At 36.2% G+C, this 26629-nt stretch overlaps 1 protein-coding gene across 11 annotated transcripts in view; it reads right to left on the reverse strand.

Annotated features, from left to right (window-relative positions):
* Positions 1–26629, reverse strand: part of RBFOX1 (RNA binding fox-1 homolog 1) — a 432857-nt gene that overhangs the window by 31567 nt on the left and 374661 nt on the right. For all 11 annotated transcript variants that reach the window (XM_072120775.1, XM_072120779.1, XM_072120772.1 and 8 more), the window contains exons 8-10: positions 20778–20910; positions 18458–18497; positions 4013–4077 (exon numbers count right to left, since the gene is read on the reverse strand). In XM_072120775.1, the coding sequence (XP_071976876.1) occupies positions 4013–4077; positions 18458–18497; positions 20778–20910 (238 nt within the window). The remainder of the gene's footprint in view (positions 1–4012; positions 4078–18457; positions 18498–20777; positions 20911–26629) is intronic.

A 26629-nucleotide genomic window follows, 5' to 3' on the forward strand; every position in this document is an offset into this window, starting at 1 on the left:
ACGACATTGCTATAACAGAAAAAATATCATGCATTTTATTTTTTTTTTTCAAAAGAAAAACACCTATTACTGTTCTATTTGCACAATCATTACAGTGTATACCAAAAACACATGCATAGGCTTTAATCCAACATCGTACGTGTGCCCAATCACATTGCAGCAGAGCATTTGTTAAGTAAAATAATGATTCTGAAAAAATAAAATAAACTTCACAAAATGTTTTATAAAACCATAACATGCTTGCATTGCTCTTTTTCTTTGGGATGGAATGGCAACGGATATGCAGCATTCCCTGAGCTTTGTGTTCAGTGATAAGAAGCCACCATGGCATTCAGGGAAGCAATTTTGAATACATACTGATAAAAGAGCATATCAAAAAGACAACAAAAACATTCTTACCTTTCTGACAAAGCATGCGTCAGCTACACATGCAGTTGCTATTTTTTTTTACATCATGAATCTACCTGCACAACTTATCAAGGATAACTGCAAAGTATTCATGCACTGCACATTATCCATCATTCCACACATGTGTATAGCTATGCATAGTTTAAAAAACACAATAACATTCAAAAAGACTATTTTTGTAGGTAAATATTTTTACGATTCACCAAATGATTTGACACAATCCAATTTTTTTTTCATGTGGTTCTTTGAGGTTTCCACTACATAAAAAGCAACACAATGGAACAGATTTATTAATCCTGCCTTATATGTTGACAGTAAAGTAGTTATTGAGTGCAATGCCCCCTTTCTCGTTAAAGCACTACACCACTTTTTGCCACAAATTGCGCAATAATTTATTTGGAAATTGGATTAGTAATTCTGCCCCAATATGTGTTTACTTTCTTCTGGGCTTCAATTGGAATGTCCACCTGATATCTTTGAAGTGATCGATAGATTTAAGCCTATAATATCTATTGGTGTTGAAAGAAATGTGTTTTGTATATATGGATTTATTGACAGTCATGAGATAAGTCTGTTTATATTGTTTCTATGTTACATTAATGATATTTTTATTTTAATATTTATTTTATCAAGTTTTTTTTTTAAGAACATGAAGCAGGATGGTTTTACCTATTGATGATAATAATATAATACTAATAATGTTAAATAAATAACATTGATAATATTAAGAAATGTGGCATGGGGATGGGAACTTTAGTGTGTAAATTGTAAGTGGTGGCAAGATTTAACATTTAATTAAAAGTGTGATGTACGATGATACTGTTGGCAAACATTTTTTTAAACATTTAAAAATGTTATTAATATTGTAGAACTCTGATATTTTAATCCTTTACCTGAAAAGGTGCAATTCTGGTGTGTAAAAATGTGAGCTCTACTTCAGTAAACAGAATTTTAGAAATTACATCCTACATGTCATTAATAATGGCTACCAATGGGAAGTTTGCGGCAGATAACTTCTGATCTTGAGTTTTCTACCTAGGAAATATTTGCCAGTAGTACCTAATATTTTATAGCAACTCCCATTGTGAATAATAACTCAATCAATTTTATATCAGGATAAAAAAAAATTGGGCCATATAAGAGAAATATTCCTCATCCACATAAAACACATATAGATGTTTTGGAAGATACAGTTGGCACACATGTTTTGTTGCCTATGATTTGAAATGTTTGATCATTGATTTTTTTTCTGTAGAATAATTAGAATCAGAAAGTACTAATTTGAAAAGTCAGCATTTGCTGATGTTTTTGCACAGAATTTTTTCAGATTTTGCCTTCACATACCTTGGGAGGACAAAAATGTGGTACCACCAATGAACCACTGCTGGTCAGAGGGTACGCTGTGGCCCTCCCAGACACTCATATGTTCATCTGTATTACTACTATTATGTTCTAACATCACTATCATTTGAGGGCGCCACGTGACTATTCTTTTATTCCAAAAATGTGTGCTTAGGAATTGGCATATTCCATCCTTTCAGTACATAAAGTGTCATTTTAAAGTAAAATTCTTTTTTTGGTATTTATTTTTGGGATACATTTTTAGTCATGAAAAAGAAATTAAATCTGCTTTATATACTTTCTGGATTTAGGATTTACCTAAGCAACTTCCAAAATCTTTGATACTTAGTGTAAAATGGGAGGAGCAGGCTTAAAGGTCTTCTGTATCTGTAACTGTTCGAAAAAGTAATCCATATTTGTACATTGTGGCATTTACAATCATATGTAGATCATACAGTTTTAAGAACAATGTTTTTAATCTACAGACAGACTGGTTATAAGTAAAATACTTTTAGTTTTTTTCCGTTTTTAAACAAATGTTAACACAAGATCAGTGGCTCAGATATTTTTTGTGAATACTGTTTCTTGCACAAGGTGAGGTTTATTTATAATATATTAACTGGATGAATATTCTATAAAATAGTTTTTTCACATTAGGAGTCACATGTCTCTCTCAGAAAGCCTTCTCTCCTCTCCTATAGGTGCCATTCTTGTCTAGTACGTATTCAAAAGTAGAGGGGCCTAAATGTATTATAAAGGTTGGAGAGGAAATGGATTGACTGTTAAAAGCTCCAACATTACGGATGGTGTGACTCCAGGCTTAGTACATCCGTTTGGTTACCCTACATAAAGGTGAAAAGCAAATACTAAAGGAACTAAATTAATTTGTTTGTCTCTCGAAATATCTCATTAACAAGAGAGTGTGTAGCTATTTTTCCAGCAAGGAACAGGCTCGGCTCTTGTAATTGACAAGTAATTTAAAACAAAACAAGGGATTGTCTATCTTAATGGTTTAAAGTGGATCCTCATTTTACAATATTAATCCTTAACAAATCCCCAGTGTTCTCCACATCTTGGTCCCCTCTCAACTAACAGAAGATGCCCATTCCACCAATAAATGGCTGGTGTGTTATCCCGCAGTATATAGTAAATAGATGAGCTGCCATTTCCTTGGTTCAAGTGAATAGTGGGGGATGATAAGCAATGTTGTAATGAGCAGTGAGGTATTTTTTTTAAATTTAACCTACTGTGTTTTTGCTATTAATATTATTTATATTTTTGATAAATATTCTGCTAATTTTTATGTTAGAACAATGCCAATCTACCCCAATTAAATGACTACAATATTAACATTAGTAGTTTATCAGTATGTGATAGCAATTTGGGCACAGTAATGGCTCAAATAATTATTGGAAAGGGGTTATGCCAATAAATTTTGTGTTACTTAATAGTACAAGTGAATATAAGTAATTTTATTACTTGTCCTAATAGATGTAAATTAACCCTATCCTAGGGTAGGAGTGTGTAGAAGCCAACCCTAAGCAAGGTCATTCCTTGTGTAGATGCTCTATTACCGGTTTGTGCAAAATTGTTGTATTGTTGGTCTAAATTAGATACCAAATGACCATAGGCACATCTAAAGTCACAAACAATACTGCCCCTTCAGTGTCCTATTTCAGTGTCATTCCTTTAAATAATTTTTTCAAGTTGCTTCATAATGCAAAACAATATGTAGTATGTATTATAATTGCCTAACAATTTTATACTTTACTCGATAATTGGTTTATGTTTTGTATTTGAATGTTTAAAGACGGTTTTTCAGGTTGGTATTTTATTTGTGGCCAAATGCATTGAAGAATGTAAATGAGTAATATTTACTTTGTTTCTGATACAGTGATCCAGCTCTACAATGTCTTACAGCTAAGCTGTGATGTGCTATATTGACTGCACTTTGACAAATATTGGGAGCTGCAGAGCTCTATTACTAGTCAAAAAACAAGTCAAGTTAATTTGTTTTGTTTTACAGTATTTGGTCACATAAGAAAAATGACTACCTGATAATCCCTTTAAGAGTAACATTTGACTTTACTAGTAAATAGTGTTTTTAACATATGTACAAGGTTTTAGATAACCTAAAGTTTAGGTTATGATAGAGATGGAGCCACTTTTGATACAACCTTTCATACAGATAAGTACCAAGGTATGGCCTAAAGCTTTAAGGGAACCAATGAAACACACAAAAAGTAAAATGAACAGTCCTTACCTGTCACTGTATGCAGCTGCAGTTGCTGTTGCAGGCTGAGCATATCGATAGGCAGCATAACCACCCTAAAAAAAACAAAAATTATTAATATTGGTCTGAAATTCAACATAAGGCAGTGGACTGTAGATACTAAACAGCATTAGAATATCTGAATTTTGAATCTATTGTTATTAGGGTTACTTTATTTATACATAAACAAGCACAGAAATTTCTGAAAAAGAAATTCTATTCCGTCCAACAAACATGAATTTTATTCAGGATTCTTCTAGATAATTTGGACAAAAGTTTCTTCAAGAAATATTCCACATGTGAATAAACTTTAAAAGTTTATATATATTTGTAACAAAGGAATAGGAAATAGAGAAAAAATAAAGGGGGTAATTTATCTTATCTCTGTTTTGGCCTGTTTTTGCCTATCTTTTTTCCATCTGCTTCTGTGGTAATTTATCACTATCATTTTCTCCTTCTGTTAATTTTTTTTTCCAGATCTCTTTTTGAAACATTTTTTTACAAATGTCTCATAAATGTCACACAATTGTCTCAAGTCACTTCTTTCCATTTTTTAAGTTTTCCTTAAGCATGGTTTAATCTGTAGTTTTTTTGCACCAAAAAATGTCTCAGAATTTGATACAATTTGAAATGATAAATGTCATTTGAGACATTTAGCACATCTAGGATAGAAGATAAATTTGTCTTACTGAAGTTCAAAGAGCATGTAATGTGTAAAGATTAAGGAACCCTAACTTCTTGTATTGGAATTAAGAGGTTGAGCAACAGCCAGATACTGTTAATCAAATGCCATTCAATAACTGAACATCAACAAGTTTGACCACCTCTATTAAAGCAGAACTTTGGCAGTTTGGTGTGAAGCATTTAGGTGCAAGTTAAAATGCAATGGCTAGAAGGAAAGCAATTGCTGCTGTCTAACAATTTGAGAAGGTTTGTAAGGTGAGTTGAATTCCAGCTTTCCACATTGAAAAAGATTACTTAAAAGTGGAAATTATTCAATTCATGAAACGATCTTCCCAGGACATTCTATTTGTTTGTTTCCACAGGACCAGGGCCCCCTATAGTCATTGATTCAACCATGAACTGCTCTGAGTTCTAGAGCCAAATGTGAGGGGAACAAGACTTGGCCTAAACTTCTTCATGCAGTTTTCCCCATTTAAAGGAGATTGACCATTAGATTTCTCCCAATTAACCATTGATGCTGGCGGGTAGATGTGAGCAGCATGATTAGGACTACATGCTTATTATAAGCTTTTTTTCTGTGTTTTACTTAGAAAATTCACTTTAACTTAATTTAAATAAAGTACAATTGCTTTGGTGGGCACCATCAGAGCCCCTCAGGTGGGTCTGGCTATTGCCATTGCTCCCTAGGCGCTTTGCTTTCTGCCAGAAATATTGCAGCGGCACATATCTGTTACTCTGTGCTTCCTAGAGATTTCTGGCAGAAGGAGCAGGGTGGCGTGGGAGAAGTTCTTAGATAGTAACACCCTCCAAAGCATTTGAGCTTCCAAAAAAATTATGTTAATTTTAGCACAGAGCTCCTAATTAACATATAGTTCAAATCATGCTTTTGGGAGCTACCAAACAGTGTTCATGGTTACTCAAGAGGAAATCTATTGGTAGATTTCCTTTAAAGACCAGACCTCAGCACAATTGCTGGAATGCTCACAGTCCTCAATGAACTGAATTAACATTGTAATAAAAAATGATTTGAAAGACTGATAAATTCATACAGGAAACATTGACTTCAAGGTTGTGCTGGTATATCTTTATGTGAGCAGACTTAGAATTTTTCATTTTAGGCATTTATTTGGTGAAATAATTAATGACATGGTAGAATTTATATGTGATTTTGTTCACCTGAAGTTATAAAGGCCCTGTATTAACCAGATATTTTTAAATATGGCCTTGTATTCATAACCATAGAACTCAAACAGTTCTCATCCATAGAGTTCTTATGACTAAATAATTTAGTATGCATGCTTAGAAATATTAGCCAAATTTTGTACTTTCAAGAACTCCAGGTAAGTAAGGCTGCTCAATAGACTTTTGATCACAGTTAAATCAGAGAAGGCAAACAATAATTTACAATTTTAACTGGATTTTTTCCCCAAAATTAAATTTACATACGTTTAAAAAAATAACAGTTGAGTGGCCAGGATTACGATAACAGGTTCTCTTTATATTTTGAATACTTAAAAAAAACTTAGAATTCACGTTGCATGTGGACATTTCCCTTTCTACAATAATAACAGTCTCCACAAATCGAAATAAATTACTAAGACATTTAGACTCATTAACTATAAAGTATTCTAGTTTGTTCACAGTAAACTAGGAAGCATGATCCTACACTGTGTGAATGACATGCTTTATCATCATTCAGCAATATGTGTAGAAACACCGCAGACATCACACTCAGTACAACTGCTGCATGTTAAGATAAGTGTATTATTTTGTAGGGGGAGAATAAAAAGTGGCAGTAATTTGCTAATTGGTATCAGTATTTTTGATTATTTTTTTTTTGTCCAATTAACATTCAGTTGTATGTAACAGTAATTGCAGCTGTTCGTTTAAGCAGAGGACAAACAAAAACATGGATTTCAAAGAATTGTGTTCAGTGATGCATTGATGATCAAACTGTGAAAACAGCCGAGCTTCTTGTTCAGTGGACCACAATGTTATATCAACCATTCCGCAATGATCGCAGCATGCCAATTAACAATCAGAGGCCATTCTCCATACATAAAACAAACACCGTTTATGTTCCAATTAGAACCCACCACCCAATTGTCACTAAGGATATATTTACAGTGGCCTTCAGACCCCATGATGATATGAATGCTTAGAACGTAGACATCATTTGAAATGCAAATGTTGTAAATAGGTATATTTAGATACACAGATACTGTGGTTCTCCAAATATAAATATTTGTTTTTATATATTTTTTTTAAAAACAAGCTTTCTATGTTAACCCCTTCAGGACATAACCAGTTTATAGCTTATAGGAGATCTACCACCAGGATCAAGGATTGCAAACCAGGTACACTGGCAGGTTCTGCTCTTTTTTTTAGCTTCTTATGTCCTGGATATTACAAAAATAAGCTTTTAAAATTATGCAAATTAGCCTGAGGGGCTCCAGGCTCTATAGACGTTAATGAACTCTGGAACACCTCAGGCTCATTTAGATATTTTTTGAAGTATTTTTCTTTCTTAAAAACAACAGCATAAGAAGCTAAAAGTAGAGCAGATCCTGCAAGAGGGGACACATATCAGTATGTCAGTGTTTTAATCCTTGATCCTGACGGTAGATGTCCTTTAAGGTTCAGCTCCATTTTTGGTATTCTGACATGCTTCACTTTATATGTTATAGCTTTTGAAAACTTTTACTGATCAACGCGATTTTAAGAATGTTTTTTGGCACATATTGAACTTCTTTTTAGTGATAACTTTTGGCTGATACGTTTTGTATTCATTTATAAAAAAAAATGAAAAATGATGAATTTTTTTGAAAAATGTACAATTTTCTAAATTCTAAATTATCTCATTTTTAGGAAGAAAGTTTTAACACCTAAGTTAGTTGCTAAATAACATTTCCCATATGTTTGCTCTACATTTTCACAATTTTTTAAGTGTCTAGATAATTTATTTTGTGGCTTAAAAATTGAACATCAGTTTTCCGTATTTTAAGGAGATTTCAGAATTTTCATTTTTGGGGATAATCACTGTTTTTAATGAAAATTGAAATATATAAAATTATAAACCCCTATATATCAACCAATTTTCAAATCTGAACCCCCTCAAAATATCAGAAACAATGTTTAGGAAGATTGTTAACCCCTTTATATCTTTATACTGTAGTAATTGAATCAAAATGTAGGTGAAATTATAAATAGTTCAATTTTGTTGGTACTTTGTTTATTTAATCCTAAAAATTTATACAGTCTCTCGAGTATGGAGACTTCCCACATGTGGACATTACTTGTTGTTTGCCATGCATAAGCCAGTTTATAGAATTGAATGGTTTTTAGTAGGTTCATGGTGCACTGTTTTGAACTATGAAAAATTAGTTTATCTGTTAATGTTACCATGAAAGGGATTTTTGCGGGATTAGATGCATTTTTCAGTGGTGCTATTTTAGAGTTGCTATGCCCTATTGCAGAATTTTTTTGTGGGGGCAGTTGTAGAACAAACATCAATTCTGTAATTGACTTTTGACTTTTTTTTTTGGTGTTCACCATATACCCTAGGTAATATGTTATATTTATACAACGGGTCTGTACGATTACAGCAACATCAAATCTATCTATATTTTCCAGGTGATCTGTGATCTGGTGTTACATTGGCTTCAGTGATAGACCTGCGATCACGGGCGTTGCACAGGGATGTCAGGGGTAAATTACAGCTCCCACCCCGCAATTCCTGATCTCGGCTCAGCTCATCTCGGCTCATGCCATTAAACTGACTTTGTGACGAATTAGTATGGCGTGGAGCGGGAAAGAGTTAATGATAACTTGTGATTAAAGAATTAACAAATGTTGGCAGTGTAATACAAGTGTGCATGCTCAGTTCATCCAATCATATATTTATTAGTCAGTGACTTATTACATGAAATGTCTGTGCATTTCCTGAATATTAAATCATGAGGTTTGGTGATCGAGAATGGCCATCTTTAGATGTTTATGATGAGATAGGTGTGACACAGAATTGGTGGATGTCTCTAAAAATGTCTACAAATGTTGAAGAGGGAGACTGGAGAACAGCTCAAGATTAAATGAACAATTTGATGTCTTTATTAACCCATCATGCAACATTTCAACCTCCAAAGCAGTCTTTATCATGCATGTTGGGTGAATAAAGACACCAGATTGTTCATCTAATCTTGAGCTTCTTCTTCAACAATTATACTGTCTACTACAAATGTCTAGTACTATTAAAAGTGTAGTGTAGGTTTGGTGGATGTTACAATAAATTTCAATTGATTGTGGTGGTATTTGAGGCACACACCATAAAAAAACAAGTTTTTTCTGTATATATTATTCACCTAGTATTAGGCTGTTTATTTATTCCTTTCTGCCCTAAAATCTAAATTATGAAATTCTTCCATTGGGTTATGTGATGTTATTGTAATCTTCTAGGAATTGAGTATGTTCTCTTTCAAGAACTTGCTGTGTGATGAAACTGCATAAACTGGACATACACTTCTATCACAGCTACATGGGGTGCTTATATACCATTATAATAAGAAAGGTCAGACCACAACCTCCTTGATTTATATATGTATACTCAAGGAAAGTCCAACAACACACTATAGAAGGTAATGGTGGGTGCAGGATCAAAAAGACCAGGCATCAGGTCCTCCAAACAGATAAACTTGAAAATAAGCAGCACTCCAAGAAATCCAAAAATTAGTGAACAAGTGGTTCTCTTTTATTCCATAAATTCCATAAATTATTCCATAATTCAAAATACAGCAATGTTTCGGCTCAATATGAGCCTTTTTCAAGCCCTTGAAAAGCCTTACATTGAGCCGAAACGTCGCTGTATTTTGAATTCACTCATTTTTGGATTTCTTGGAGTGCTGCTAGTTTTTGAGTGTATATTATATATATGAAGAAAAAAGCATGGACAGATTAATAAAATTCCACCAATGTGTTTAATATATGACTATAAAAACTTAAAATGGGCAGAAAAAAAGGCTTACACAAGTCCAATTGACTTTACTTTTTTCAAAACTGTACTTAGTCCGACATAAAAAAAAATAGTTTACCTATCACCGACAACTGGCTTTTTATAGTGAGTGCCTAACAGTATTTGGTTACATGTATTCTATGTGTCAAGAAGCAACAGATAGCAAAGACCCATAAAGAATTGAAACAATAGAAAACATGGAACAATAAAATTAGCATAGGAGATGAGTTGACCCAGTGGTCGTTTTCGGCCGTCTGACCCGGACACCCCCTGGCCAATTATAATCATAGCTAGTAACTCTGGTGAGGATTACTTCTTTTGTTTATTTATTTTTAAGAGGATCGCATTTAATGAACAATCAGGTGGAGAAATCATTTAAGTTACTAAAATGAGTAAGCACATAAACACCTATATCCAATTCGGGGTAAATGAAAAGAAGACAAGGAAATATAGAAATTATATAAAATTATAGTATAAAGATGCAAATGGCAAACATACAGTATTTCTTCTTATATTAGGTAGTTAGTGGTCTCCTTTTACAGACTTTCAAGGAGTAATCACTGTTCATTCGTGTAGTTAAATAATATTATAAGTGAACAGCATTCAGGTATACAGTTTGTGACAGTGAAACACATGCACCATCCAGCAAGCTTAGTGTGACTGGCTTTTAGGAAGAGAAACATATAGATGCCCAATTGGCCACAATCTTGCTACTTTCATGTTTAACTGTGCACATGATAGGATATAGAAGGATGCCACATTTTTGCTGTTAGTATAACATAGCAAACAACATTCAGTGAGAAGGTTTTTGCATCACCAGCAGACTTCATACCTGTGATAATTTATTACCAAATAGAAGCTCTTGGCACACTACTCTATAAGGAAAAAGAAATGTAATGGATTGAATGCAAATAGATGAAAACTTAAAATAACTCAACATTTCTCTACTAAAATAAATGAAAACAGCATAGAAGGTATGTATTAAATAATAATTTTATGACATTTACAATGTTCTTTGGTTGTAGGTTAATGTACTGTTGGTGACTATCCATAGACGGGGCTATATTATACTGAATGTATGATAAATAATAATAATAATAATCTTTATTTATATAGAGCCATCAAGTTCTGTAGTGCTTTACAGATTTTAATCTAGAGAATCACACAAAGGAAAGAATTCTCACAGCCATATTATAGGTGTTCTCTGGCATGGAAGTGTTATTAAACGGTCAGTTTGGCATAACAAAATTTGCAAAAATAACAATACATAACATCATCCATTACCTACCTATCTTGATCTAACATTGTTTCCACTGTCTAGTCACTCTTGACACATACAGTTGGAAAGATATGGTAGGTTTGTATAGCTTTCAAGTTTTGATTTTCTTTATATCACACAGTGACCCTTTAAAAAACATCCACCAGACAACCTCAAAGGTTTTCATGTTGTAGTTCTTTTACTGTATGTGTGGAATAAAGGAAACATTTTTATGTTGTAATACTTTTGGAATTACCAGTCATAGAGTGACTGTAATATGAAATTGTACACTATTTACATGCCCAACTTTCTGTAGGATTTACAAAAAAAACTGTAGAAATATTATTAACAATCACCAATCACAGACCTCCCATTATGCATGCATGTAAACTCCTCTCAATATAAAACATCAAAACAAATGGAGTAATAAACTACACCTAATTCATAAAATACTACTTTCATTCTTCTTCTCCTTACTATATATATAGAAAATTACTTTAACAGAGTGTAAAATAAAAACTCACAAGATTCCAAATAAAAATACCGTCAACAGCCAGTGGAATATGAAATAAGTAGTAGGCAACAATTATTTCATTTCTCCTCTCTCTTAAAACAAAGTTGCCTTACTTATACACTTATATTATATGGAGACTATCACTCTCAAGTATACAAGGAGCTACTTTCACTAAAGCCTCATAACCTATATATCTCCTAACCTCATATCCCATACATTGTACATGGATGCACATATAGTCAGACAAATGGTGAGTCCTTACCCATATTGAAGACCTATCTTTCTGGAGATTAGCACAAAATAGTAAAAATATAGCGGGAATTTATTCAGATTGGTGATTTAATTACCAGCCAGAGGTTTTGTCTCTTAGGAGAGATGAGCTGACCAAAACTTTCCATTCGTGTTTGTGTGCATCTGTGCAACCCAAACATATTGCGTATTGGTGGCCCAACAGCCTATCCGGCAAAGTTACGAGGACACCTCTACCTAACCATACCCATGGCTATCTGGCCAGGGGCATTAATTTGGCAGATTTAATGTTCAGCTGCAAATCTGGCAATTTGTCCTGGTCGAGTGGGACGCACCAAAACCCAAAGTTTGGGTCCTCTGCTATGTAAATCCGAAAGGACGGTAAGCCGCTCTCTGACAGTTATCACTAGTTTATATCAAGTCAGACCTGTTAGCAGTTAACAGTTAAATTAAATGTAGGTTGTGAATGACTCTGTGAGTCTAAAAATTATGTGCCAAAATCCTTAAATATGTGTCATAAAAATCAGCCAGTGGCATTCTTTTTATGTTTAGACAGGTAGTTGTAGATTTAGATGGTGGATAGACTTAAACTAAAACATATTACTGAAAGGCATAAATATGTATGCATCATGATGGAAGCTTAAACAGGGTTATCAATGTATTGATGGTCCTCTTTCAGGATTGACATATACATCTGATTGAAGAGTGGCCAATGGCTAAACCCATCCCTTTATAAGCCATATAGGCCAAGCACAATATCATGTATGTAGCTGTAGGAGACGGCTCAGTGCTCTGTGTAATGGCCATGTTTCAAAACTGCAACCTCAACTTTCATTTAATGAGGATAGGCCATCAATAAAGATTCATAGGAAACGCTTTAAGGTTACAAAAAACTGTAAGGAATGCAGAGACATGAGTCATATTCACAGCTGGTTAGCCACAATAAAATTGATGACAACTAACCTGCTGTGAAGTACGAGAGCAGTGTCGTGGATATTTAACGAATCTTACACACACACTGTAGAAAAAACTCAAGAAGCTTTAAGTGTCTTCCCCTCTGGATCTAATTCCACAATCTGTCATTTATTACTGCAGGTTTTGCAAAAGTTTTCAACCATTAGTATGTATGTGTTAGTATGTATGTGTTAGTATGCGTGTGTTAGTATGTATATGTTAGTATGTGTGTGTTAGTATGTATGTGTTAGTATGTGTGTGTTAGTATGTATATGTTAGTATGTGTGTGTTAGTATGTATGTGTTAGTATGTGTGTGTTAGTATGTGTGTGTTAGTATGCGTGTGTTAGTATGTATATGTTAGTATGTGTGTGTTAGTATGTATGTGTTAGTATGCGTGTGTTAGTATGTATATGTTAGTATGTGTGTGTTAGTATGTATATGTTAGTATGTGTGTGTTAGTATGTATGTGTTAGTATGTGTGTGTTAGTATGTATGTGTTAGTATGTGTGTGTTAGTATGTATATGTTAGTATGTGTGTGTTAGTATGTATGTGTTAGTATGCGTGTGTTAGTATGTATATGTTAGTATGTGTGTGTTAGTATGTATATGTTAGTATGTGTGTGTTAGTATGTATGTGTTAGTATGCGTGTGTTAGTATGTATATGTTAGTATGTGTGTGTTAGTATGTATGTGTTAGTATGCGTGTGTTAGTATGTATATGTTAGTATGTGTGTGTTAGTATGTATATGTTAGTATGTGTGTGTTAGTATGTATGTGTTAGTATGTGTGTGTTAGTATGTATGTGTTAGTATGTGCAATTACTTGAATCGGTTCCAAACAGAACAATAAAAACTACTGGAGAATATTGGACGTCAGAACCGTAGTGCTAGTACTCCATTAGCTGGTACATTGCCGGTACTGCAGTTCCCTGGCAACGTGAAGTACTTGCATCATATTTCTGCATAATGCTACGACTCCCATCATGAGCAATGTGTTCAGTTTGTGGGATCGGGCCAACATACAAGCCGGCTTACATGGGCTGCGCACTTGGTGCTGCCGATCTTAGAAAATGATGAAATTTGAGGTTTAAGAAAAAGTGAGGGTTGTTTTACCTGATGATTTTCTAAACCATTACCCGCACAGAACTATGATACACAATAGCAACAAATCAAATGTATGTTAAGACATTGCATAATTGCATTTTTCTATTTAAGATGTGAGATAGGTGATCAGGGCTAACAAAATTTTATGTTGTGCCTACAGAATTTACCAATAAGGGGGGAAAAAGTTGGAATCCAATTGTTTTCATCAGACAATCATTGATCTTTGTCAGACACGCACTGGCATAGGACACCAGCCAATAATTGTCAGACACCTGCCAATCTGCGACAGACACCTACCAATCTGTGTTAGACATTTGCCAATCTGCATGAGACACCTGTCAATCTGTATCAGACACCTATCAATCTATGTCAGACACTGGACAATCTGTGTCTGACACGCACTTGCATGTGAATCCTGTCAATCTGCATCAGACACCTGCCAATCTGCGACAGACACTTGCGATTCTGAAATCTGCATGACACACCTTCCAATCTGCAGCAGACACCTTCCAATCTGCATCAGACACCTATCAATCTGCATCAGACACTTGCCAATCTGCATCAGACACCCATCAATCTGCATCAGACACTTGCCAATCTGCATCAGACACATGTCAATCTGTGTCAGTCACCTTTCAATCTGCATCAGACATCTGTCAATCTGTGTCAGACACTCACCAATCTGCATCAGACATCTGTCAATCTGTGTCAGACACTCACCAATCTGCATCAGATACCCGACAATATGCGTCAGACACCCGACAATCTGCGTCAGACACCCAACAATTTGCGTCAGACACTCGCCAATCTTCATCAGACACTTGATGTGTCAGACACCCGCCAATAAGCATCAGAAACCCTTTAAATCTATGTAAGACATTCGCCAATCTGCATTAGACACCTGTCAATCTGTGTCAGACACCCCACAATCTGCGCAGACACCCATCAACCTGCATCAGACACACGGCAATCTGCGTCAGATACCCAACATTCTGCATCAGATACCCAACATTCTGCATCAGACACGCAACAATCCGATATTAATTAATTAAAACTATGCTAAGGATGGGTGATCAATAAGATAAAAACCCTGGAAGAACAGCCTATTGGGCATTGAAACACCTATAGCTTAAATGTCTATGAAGGTCTATATGTATTTGATGAACTTTATTTTATTTTAACCATCACAAGCTCATGACCATGATCTGTGTAGAAGTAATGTGTTATACAGACACAATTCATTTTACAGAGAACCTGCCATTATTTGGGGAAATATTCCAAGATTGTATTTGTATAATAGGCACTTGTCTATGATATGAAACATAAGTACATGCTTAAAGCAAAGACGGCTATTTTCTAGTGATACTTAAATAAGAAAAAAAAAAGTCTAACAAAAAGAAAATAGAGTTTAGACTTTGGCTGTAAAATTAAATCAAATTTGCTAGTGAATAAAGAGTACAGAGAAAATCAATTGAGCAGCTGGATCAAATTTTACTTCTGTAGCCGCAAACTTTTTTTTTTTTACCTATTATGCACAATTTCATGATTGCTGTACAATATTTTTCAAAGATTATTGACAATGTGTAGAAAACCTGTTCTGCTCTCCTATAATGAAATTTTGATCACTTCTTCAATGTATTTTAAATCAGTTTCTCGCTGCCGAGATGTAATTGTAATTTCAGGAATAAAATGGCTAGCAAATGTAATCCTATTGAAGACTACTTCATTGTATTCCTACAGGTGCTTCATATTTGTATGTTTTCATTGCAATTCATACTGGAGATATAAAGGCAGTCGATATTCCAAAAAGATTTTTCATACTTGATTTATTATGCAATAAATTAGAATATATTTTCTGACATCGCCATTATATTATACCGCCAGTTAACCCAGGCCTACTTTCTATAACTCCAGCATAGCATAAGTAGATTCCTATGGGAAATCAGTACAATGCCTTTATTACATAACTGACAAAATTAATTACAGATCTCTTCTTCAACTACAAGGCGTTTTGTAGGTTTTACCATTGTGTCCAGTGATAGATTAAATCGCCACAATGTAGAACACTATACAAAAATTGGATTTTTGGAATCACCATACTCGGTAACATGAAGCTATGTTCTACAATAGAAGATTGATCTAATATGCAGAATGAAAAATAAATCATAGCAATACCAACCACAATTACCTTATATTTTCCAGTAAATAATACATGGAGTATACAGCCGGTCCCTGACTTAAGACCACCCTTAGTTATAGACAGACCACTGGGTGCTGGTAGTTTATTGTGCTTTATTCCCAGGATGCAATGATTTACTGTATCAAAGGGGTTTGCAGTTAAGATTTATTACTAATCCTTGTTCCCATGAGATCCCAAGATTTTGAAAATCCAGTTTTCACAGGGACAAAAAAAATTTGTCTGGAGTTCAGCTGGGTTGATATATCGTTTTTTGAAAATATTGTAAGGACACATGGGGCCCATTTCCTAATGTGTCCTTACAACATATGGCACACACATATCCCACTGTATGCAGTGAAATATGTTGCCCGTTAACTTCTCCTTCCCCTGAACGTGGGGGGAGGAGTGAACAACAGAGTGTTTCCCCAATGATGTCACTGTTCTTATATGGAAAGTGACATCACCAGTGTTTTCTGTCCTCCTGGGCAATGTATTCACTCAGCAGAGGCTTGGGGAAGTTGTAACTGCACCACCTAGTCCCCTGCCATCTTTCGCCAACTTATGATAATTTCACCTACCCCACCTAGCTGTTGCTGACCCTACTGACATCATTGCTGTGGTCTGAGGCAGCTGTTTTTAGATCACTGATACAACCGGCGGCCCACCAATCCTCAGGTTCTGGCAAAAAGTAATTAAAACATGTGTGCAGTAAGCACCGTTCTTCAGCGCCTGTCCAGCTGTTGTACAGAGGGGAAGCTCAAGGACTTGTGATGATATCATCATCACATGATCCTCCAGCTTCTCCTCTATACAGCCTTCTGCGGAACAGGACTGCTCACAGTGAGGAGGAGGAACTAGAACTGGGAACAGCAGGGGGAAGGCTACAACTGGGGGCAAAAGGGGGGGGGACTAGAACTGGGGGCATCATTGAGGCGAGAGAGCAGACCTGGAGGGGCTAGTTGTCTGTGGAGGGGGGAAGAGCAATTTTATAAAAGTCATATTCCAGTACATAGGGGGCAGTATTATAGTAGTTATATTCTTGTACATAGGGGGCAGTATTATAGTAGTTATATTCTTGTACATAGGGGGCAGTATTATAGTAGTTATATTCTTGTACATAGGGGGCTGTATTATATGTATATATGTACAGTGCGTGTCTATGGAGGCTGCATCAGCTCACATCTAATCTTTCTGTGTTTGGTTAAACGGCTATAGTAGTGAGGATTAACCCCTTCACTTTCAGCTTGATGTTTGAAATTATGCCCAAAGCATACTGCACCCAGGGAGAGAGCAGAAAGGTTTATCACTCACAGCTGTGTAGAAAATAGGAGAGAATCCTGCAGACAGATTTGCCCTAGCAAAGTAGAAGTAACATTATAACTAGGGGGAACTTTACAGCCTGTTACTTTACAAACTAAGGAGAATTTGTTAATGAAGTATATTACAAAAATGTTCACAACAGCCCCCACGTTATCATAAATCATCTGAAATGACGGTCACTCTTTAACTAAATATAATATTTTTAAGCATTTATTTTAATGTTTTTTGTAATTATTTTATCCTTATATTATTCTTCTTCTTATATATTAATTAGTTATAGTTATATTAATATTAAGTTACCTATTTATAGGATAGATCATCAACATCAAGTTGGTGATGGTTTGGGACTACCGCCAATCAGCAGATAATGGCTGCCTAAGGTATTGGACTCCACAAAAAGAACAGAGCTAGGAGAACAGCTCCATTTTCCATGTAGTGGTGAAGCTGTCTTACTGCGACTCAGCTCCCGTTCAGGTAAATGCTAAGCAATAATTACTCTACCCCACCCATATAAAATATTTTCTTCTTGCACTTCTTTTCTATAAATGCTACATAAAAGTGCTCAACAGATATTGTAAGTTTGAACATTTCAAATCATTTCGAATAATTGAGTATAGTCCATAGTTCTTTTATCTGCAGTTTTTTCAATACCCACATAAACTAAAATCTGTGAGTAAAACTTTATGAATTTATTGGAATATGTGTTGTTAAATATGCTGATTGTGCTCCCTAAGATCGGGTTGGTGGTCTTTGGCTGGAGAAGACAGCAAAGGTCTCCTTCCCTCCATCAAATAAGTGCTCAATTATAATTTTGGGTGCCAATATTCGCAACTCTTACAGCTTGTGGCTTAGGTGCACTTCAAAAAGCCCCTAAATCAATCCAGTGACTCTTATCTCTTATTAAAATTCCCCCAAATGATCTTTTAAAAGTCCTCTAAAATCTGCGGAGTGGAACCTACTAAATAATGTAGTGGAGGTGGTGAAAGGTCTCCATTAAAAATGCAAAGTGTAATAAATGCAATAGTTAGTGCTTGAATGTATATGATCATCGGCCTTCGCGAAGAGTAGAATACATTTCTAAACTTTAAAAATAGGTAAGACCATCTTCTTTTTATGTAACATAAAGCAATAAACATGCCTATAAAAAAATATCCACTTTGATACTTACATAAATATCTGCACCATAAAATCCATCCTGGTAAACAACACTGCAAATAGAAAAACAGAAAAGAAGAAGCAAATCAGTGCGAGATAACAGACAGCCAACTAAGCCTGCAAATGAGATCTCGCTGTAATACCGCTCCCCTCTTTGTGTGTTTACACATGATGAAGCAGTGTGCATATCCACATGTTCATTCCAGCATTGCATGCTCTAGTTAATATTGAATTTGGCCTAGATAATTCCGATATGTTGAGGGCAGATTCGGAGCAGACTGTAGTATAGCCATGTGTGTTGTAGAGGTTGTTTGAGGCCTTAATGAATGGAAACATTGGATGAGACTACACGGCCTAATAATAAATGTATGTGAAATAAATTGACTGTAGATATTGGCATCCACAGAAAGAGTGATATATAATATATGTTACAGCCTTAATAAAGAAACACACCAACTTCCTCACGAACAAATGCATTTAAAGTAATTATTCTATTAAAATGGTATTCAGAAAATGTTAAAAGATCCTAATATGTACTGAATTAGAACCCTTATCAGCTGTCATTACTGTCCAAAAAATGGCCGCAGATGGAGGATCATGTGATCTCTTACTGTCCATGTACCTTCCAGGACCTTTTTTTGATACTATACAAGGAAACAAGCTTTATGTCCTGGAAGGTACAGTATGTGCAGAGTGGTCATGGACAGTCAGCAGTCAAATGACCCTCCATCTACAACCAGAGAAATCTTAATTTCTGTATTTACGTAAAAATTAGCATTTTGGTTTACAATGGGGCACATTTACTAAGGCCCTTTATGTCAGTTTTCTACGTTCTTCTAGATGCAAGCTGCCTGCACAGGTATTTAAGAAATTTTGTGGCGCAGCTGTACTATGCTTCATGCAACACAAATTAGGAACATTCCGGTGCTCAGTCGGACCGTGCGCCTGATTTAACATGCACAGTCCGACAGAGTTGTTTTGAAAGCTGTATGTTAATGGTGCACCAAAAACAGTTGGTGCACTCTGTCGGGGCAGTGCAGGGGGCACAAGATTCATGAAAAACGTGTGCCAGAAATCCTGAATCTGGTGCACCTGCACACTACACAGGAAAACTGCACATAGGACACACTGCACTGTTCTTAGTAAATGTGCCCCAATGGTTATGGTGGTGCACCCTCTTCTGCTAAATTTCTACATCCAGGTATATTCATGCAGGCACTTCTCTTTTTAGGCTATGTGTATTTCTAGAAATGACACTTAAAACATGAAAGGCCTTATATTTTGATGCTGAATGTATCCATCAAAAACAAAGAAGGTTTACCTTTACCACAAAGGTAAACCTGCACCTTTGACTGCACCTTTACAAACCATGGACTATATTTGACTGCACCTTTACCACAAAGGTGCAGTCAAATATAGTCCATGGTTTGTAAAGTAGACCAAAAATGTGTTTGTTTGTTTTTACATGCAATTTATATGTCTTTTATGTTGAATCCTACATTAAAGGTTTATCATTAAGCAGACATTTTGCGCTAGTTTGTCACCTTATTATAAGAGCGTTTTGTACATCAGATTTATCATAGTGGATTGATTTTCCAAGGACAATACAAAGTGTTGTAGAGACCCGTTATAATAAGTAATAATTTATGGTACATTTACTACCATGTTCCATTATGTTTATGTTGTGTTTATTTACTTTTGGCTATAAACTTTATATCTTGAGCTTGTGTAATGTTCAAGTTATGACAGACAGTAACGGTTGATGCCTCACATTTAGTTGGTTGGAAGTCAGAAAAGATTTGATTTACGGCCAAGAATTATAAATAAAGTAATGCAGAGAAATATTTCCTTCCGCTCTGTGTATTGTGTATATTAGATATATCGTAGGCTGTGGTGGTTCAGATGTTTTCTGATCCAGGCACCTGCATTCCTGGCTGGATTTTTATTGGTGCATTGAAACCATATTAATCAGATTCTGGGGGGAGTTGTACACTCTCAGCTTCATCCAACCTCCTTAATGACCAGATGTTTGCAATCATCAAAGATACATCTTCAATTGTAACAATTTCTTTGTTTCTGCAGCATTTAAGCTCTAGTAGAATTTACATAACAACATGTGACATATCAGATGCTTAAAGCCACCAACCATGACAGTACAAATTACAGTCATTTTTCAATAGCCTGTGCAAGGTGCACAACTTCAGGCACTTGGCCTAGCAACATGCTGTGTTAGTTTCTGCGGGAAGACAAGAACAGCATGTATTTCTCTCTACCATAGTTTATTTTTGCTACTGGGAATGTATTATAATACTACAAAAGGATGTTGATCTTACCCGCCATAAGCAGGGATTGGAGGAGGAGGTGCTGCAGCACGAAATGTGTTGTAGACCGTGCGTCCTCTGCCTCTGAGGTGTGCTCCTCTGTACGCAGCAGCAGCTGTTGCAGCAGGATAAGGGAAGCCAGGTACTGTAATAGAACACAATCATATTATGGTTATTAAGGGTGTACCCTCATGTATCATAATCAAATGTTATTCAATAACATACAATCACATATGTTCATTAAAGATCACAACATTCTGCATTGTAGTCTGATCCAAAAAAATCTTTTATTACCCATGCAGAATAACCAGTCAATCCCCAGATAAAATTTACATTGTTCTCCAAATAATGCAAAACTGAAATGTAAAACTGAAGACATATAGATGTATCAATACTTTTTATTCCAATTTCCAGCTTTGCCATTGGCCAGGTTGAATGGTTATACCATCTGTCCCATTACCACAGGCAAGAAAAATCTTCCACCTCTTTATCACAAAGGTAAAGTGATATGTAATAAAATTCCAGTTAGATCTATTTATTTATATATATTTTTCGCCTAAAAATACCAGACTTTTCCCTAAAGACTACAGTGTAAAATTGGCCACAGTCGAAACATTCTGATTTATGATGTTTTGGTGCTCCATTCACTGTGCCCTTCATCAGGTCTGTAAAAGGAAGAGTGTTGAGAGGATGGTGAGGGTAGAAGTTCATTAATCCTGACCCTGCTTGACCCTTGTAGTTTAGCTCCGGTGACTGGAGGAACACACAATATTCCACCAGCCACCAGAGCTAATCTACAAGGGTCCTCCTGAAACTCTGCCTTTTAAGGACCTGATAAAGGAAACAGTTCATTCCTGAATTCATAGTCCCCACCCTTACAAATATTAATATTACTTACACCAGAACCTCAACCTGAGCAGCACATCATTTCATACTAGAACTTAATTCCTATTACTGAATCTTTACTGATCTAGACCATCGGGTTGGAAATCAGTTGATGCTAAGGTTTCACCACACCTAGGAGCCCTTGTGTGAACTCTATCAGCAAGTTATGAAATGTAACCAATCCAAGGAAGGGCTTCCTTATTGTGAATGAAGGCATTCCTATGTCCCTTAGTAGAGCTGTGTATGAATTCTTATTGCTCCGGGAATGTTCCATGAGAGGCCTATTTAGATAGAAGCTCCTCAACCCAAACATGTTAAATTTAAAGCTCCTAACAAAAGATTTATTGCTGAAATTTGAAGCCATGCCTTTTTAAAAACTTGTAGAAGTTGGGCTGGTAAGTGTAAGTTTTTAGTATCAGGTTTTTTTTCCTGCTTCTATGACTTGTGCTGAAAACTCTATACAGTACAGTACATTATTTCCTAATTTGAGGCTGTTATAGAAAACTCTCAAGCAATGGGAATTTTAGAAAATACTGCAGAGCTGTGCAAATTACAAATTCTCCTCTGCTGCTCTACAAATCCTTCAGCTAACTATAGATGACAGAGAAACCATTGAGAAATAATATTCCCTTCCGACCCCTCTATATTATTAGACCGGCGCTAGTAACAACACCAGGGAATTAAAATTTATGCAATTTTCCAATATTCTTTATTTTTGTACACATAGGTTAAAGATATGTTTTATTCACCAAATAATCTGCTTTGAAATTGCAACATTTCATCCGCAACTGTGTCCTCAGAACACAAGCAAACAAAAGAAAATGAAAAAAAAAAAGAATTTTAAGACACAGCGACTTTCCAAAATGAAATCTATATACTATCCGCAAATTGGAAAGAAAAAGTTTTGCCGCGGCTTATAAATGACTGGGTTCAGGATGTTCTATATTCATTTTGCATTATTTATTTATTCTCAACTATATTTCCAGTAAGGCGCAGAAAAGCAGAGTTTTTCACTGTCTGTAATATTTCTTGATCGCAGACTAGCGGGTTTTGAAGGAAGGGAAATGAGAAAACAAAAAAGAACATTTATGATCTGCAGAAAGCTGGGCTTGTAATGCCTGTGAGAGGCATTACTGAAATCATGCTAACCCATCCATTATCACCTGGCTACAGTACCTTCTAGGCTTTACGAGATTCCTTTCAGCAAAGAGCAGGGTTTACAGTAATTCTGTCAGGATTTAGATTTTGAGATATAACATGAAACAGAATGTCAACAATGAAGAGCAATAGAGCACACAGTTTGAGGGAGCCGAATATGGAATCGTGCAAGTTAACGGCGTCCGGTGTCCTTTAGTAATACAGCGTGAATACATGTGAATACATGAAATGGCGTATGTAGGTGAGAGGGTGATGAGAGACTTATCCCACTTGTTTCCCTCACTGGCCAAATGTTACAATATTTTTTTTTTTTTTTTGCGTTATGATACTTAAGACAAACTACTCCCTGGGTATATGATTTTTCTTATTGACTTCTTTGTAAGACATAAAAAAGGACATTTCAAATTTACTCTATTTGAAAAAACTGAATTTGTTGGGGTTTTATAGAAGTTTAAAAAAGGTCAAAGAATATGGAGGTATTGTGTTATACGATTCTTCCTAAGATCATGGACTACTAGTATACACACTGCAATGAAAACCTAGCAGTGTGGGTAGGATTTAATTGTAGTCAAGGACAGGGCCAGTGCCAGCACTGGGCATACCGGGACAAGTGCCAGGGCACACATAAGGCTTTATATAAGGAATCCATGAGATTTAGGGGGCTGTATCCAATTAATTCATAGGATGTTAGGAGGGCTTTATGTAGAATACCAATGGGGCTGTTTGAGGTGATAAACCAAACTAAAATAGAATTGAGGCTGTGTCGCCCAGGGGCCTACTGAAAGAGTTAACCATGGTCCATGGTGAAGGATATGTATTTTATGTAAGAAATGTGTGAATAGGTGAATCAGAAATTTCAGCAACAAATCTGCTGTGTGCAAATTTACCTTAAAAGCCACCTTATCATTGAAATGACACAATCACCTTGTGTCTCTATCTTCCCTCTAATAAAAATTGTGAACCCCCATGAGCAAGGTCATCCTTCCACTTGTTCTATATCTTTGTAGTATTTGTAGTTTTTGTATAGTAAAAATAATAATAATATTATGGGACTGAAAGCAGATCAATGATTGGGAATGGATTTTTCCTAAACAAGTTCATTCTCGTTCACACCTAGCTTCTTTTCTTAGTATACATGCAGCATTCATGGCTGCAGTATGGGTCTAAATAAATCCTTAATTCATAATGTATAATTGTCAACAGTAATCACTGTTCACTCAGGAAAATGTGTTACCAATAATTTTACATATGATATAAAAGATGCATTTACTTAACATGAATACCCGGCCCAGGAGCTTTGGGAATCCATGAGCTTTATTTTCCCTATATGAAGAGAATAGTACAGTAGTAATACATTATAGCTAAGAAGCCTGGTACAGATTTTGTGTTGGGGCCCACAGCTTTAAACTCCACCTCTGTTTTCTGTTCCACATTTGAAACATGATCTGGTGTTTGTCTTGCGAGCAGTTCACATTAATGAGCCAATAAGATAATGCCCTCAGAGTCATGTGACATAAATAAATGACATAAACCTCATGCTCCCGCTTGTGCTGGAGTTGCCGCCGATGGTTAAAGAGAAAAAAAGAAAACAAAAGACAACTGCGCAAGAGTGGATGTGTATACTGAAGCCAGGCAACCATAATGCCTGGTCTCCGCTCAGGCACTTACATGAACCAACACAATGGTATTACTGCACAGGACCGTAACTTAAGGAATTTTCCAAGGCAACATCAAATGCCAGGTCAGCATTGACGCGTAAATCACATGGCGGCAACTCAGTGCATATAGGCATGTAGACATGGTCAAGACAATCTCCTGCAGTTCAAACCGAGCATCAGTATGGGGAAGAAAGGTGATTTGAGTGCCTTTGAACGTGGCATGGTTGTTGGTGCCAGAAGGGCTGGTCTGAGTATTTCAGAAACTGCTGATCTACTGGGATTTTCACGCACAACCATCTCTAGGGTTTACAGAGAATGGTCCGAAAAAGAAAATACGTCCAGTGAGCGGCAATTCTGTGGGCGGAAATGCCTTGTTGATGCCAGAGGTCAGAGGAGAATGGGCAGACTGGTTCGAGCTGATAGAAAGGCAACAGTGACTCAAATCACCACCCGTTACAACCAAGGTAGGCAGAAGAGCATCTCTGAACGCACAGTATGTCGAACTTTGAGGCAAATGGGCTACAGCAGCAGAAGACCACACCGGGTGCCACTCCTTTCAGCTAAGAACAGGAAACTGAGGCTACAATTTGCACAAGCTTATCGAAATTGGACAGTAGAAGATTGGAAAAACGTTGCCTGGTCTGATGAGTCTCGATTTCTGCTGCGACATTCGGATGGTAGGGTCAGAACTTGGCGTCAACAACATGAAAGCATGGATCCATCCTGCCTTGTATCAACGGTTCAGGCTGGTGGTGGTGGTGTCATGGTGTGGGGAATATTTTCTTGGCACTCTTTGGGCCCCTTGGTACCAATTGAGCATCGTTGCAACGCCACAGCCTACCTGAGTATTGTTGCTGACCATGTCCATCCCTTTATGACCACAATGTACCCAACATCTGATGGCTACTTTCAGCAGGATAATGCGCCATGTCATAAAGCTGGAATCATCTCAGACTGGTTTCTTGAACATGACAATGAGTTCACTGTACTGAAATGGCCTCCACAGTCACCAGATCTCAATCCAATAGAGCATCTTTGGGATGTGGTGGAACGGGAAATTCGCATCATGGATGTGCAGCCAACAAATCTGCGGCAACTGTGTGATGCCATCATGTGAATATGGACCAAAATCTCTGAGGAATGCTTCCAGCACCTTGTTGGATCTATGCCACGAAGAATTGAGGCAGTTCTGAAGGCAAAAGGGGGTCCAACCCGTTACTAGCATGGTGTACCTAATAAAGTGGCCGGTGAGTGTATTATATATATATATATATATATATATATATATATATATATATATACCTGCAATAACCCTGAAAGGCAGAGAAGCCAAGTGCAGAGGAAAATATAGGGTGACAATGTACATTTTATGTACAAGGTTATATTTATAGAGTCATAGTGTGTACATATAACCTTACAGATACAGAAGCCTTTCAGTTTGTGAATCCTCACAAGAGAGATGTAAAGTGATAACATCATCTAGTGGACTCATGAGAATTCCACTTCCCTTGAAGAGATCAGTAGGCATTTCCAAGAAAACAGTTACAAATCACAAACCTTAGTAAGGAGGCAAAAGCAGGACAAATGGATAAATAGCTGACAGGACACATACAGATTTATGAAAAGAAGATACTGGAGTTTTATATTTTATTTGGTTGTGATATTATTTTTATCCTAAATAAATCCAATAGTGTATGTATGTGTTTAGTACATAAAGTGATTGTCCAGGTTTTTGGTATTGATTATGTTTTTATATGATAGGCTACAAATATTGGATAAGAGTGGTCCAACTCTCAAAACCATAATTAAACTGCTGAGTGGGATTCTCCCACTCAAGTTTTTTTCTCTTCAGTTTTAAATATTACAAAATTCTCCTAGCTCCTTAGCTTGGCATCCAGCAACGATTTCCATTTGAGTCCAAGGTCACTGTGACCTGTGGCTATAAGACTTTAGCCATTCTGTTTGAACAGAGCATCATCACGAAGCCAATGATTGGACAAAGTGCTTATATGCTGGCCAAAGGTCACAAAAACCAAGGACCAGAATAGAGGCCAGATGCAGGATCTTGTCTCCGATTGAGTGGCCAGATGCTTTCATTTCCCAAGCCTGCACGGTAGCTCTGTTGAAGAATGCTCTGAGCAGGTACAGGAATTGGAAACAGAA

Source organism: Engystomops pustulosus, chromosome 8 (assembly GCF_040894005.1).
Source record: "Engystomops pustulosus chromosome 8, aEngPut4.maternal, whole genome shotgun sequence".
Lineage (NCBI taxonomy): Eukaryota > Metazoa > Chordata > Amphibia > Anura > Leptodactylidae > Engystomops > Engystomops pustulosus.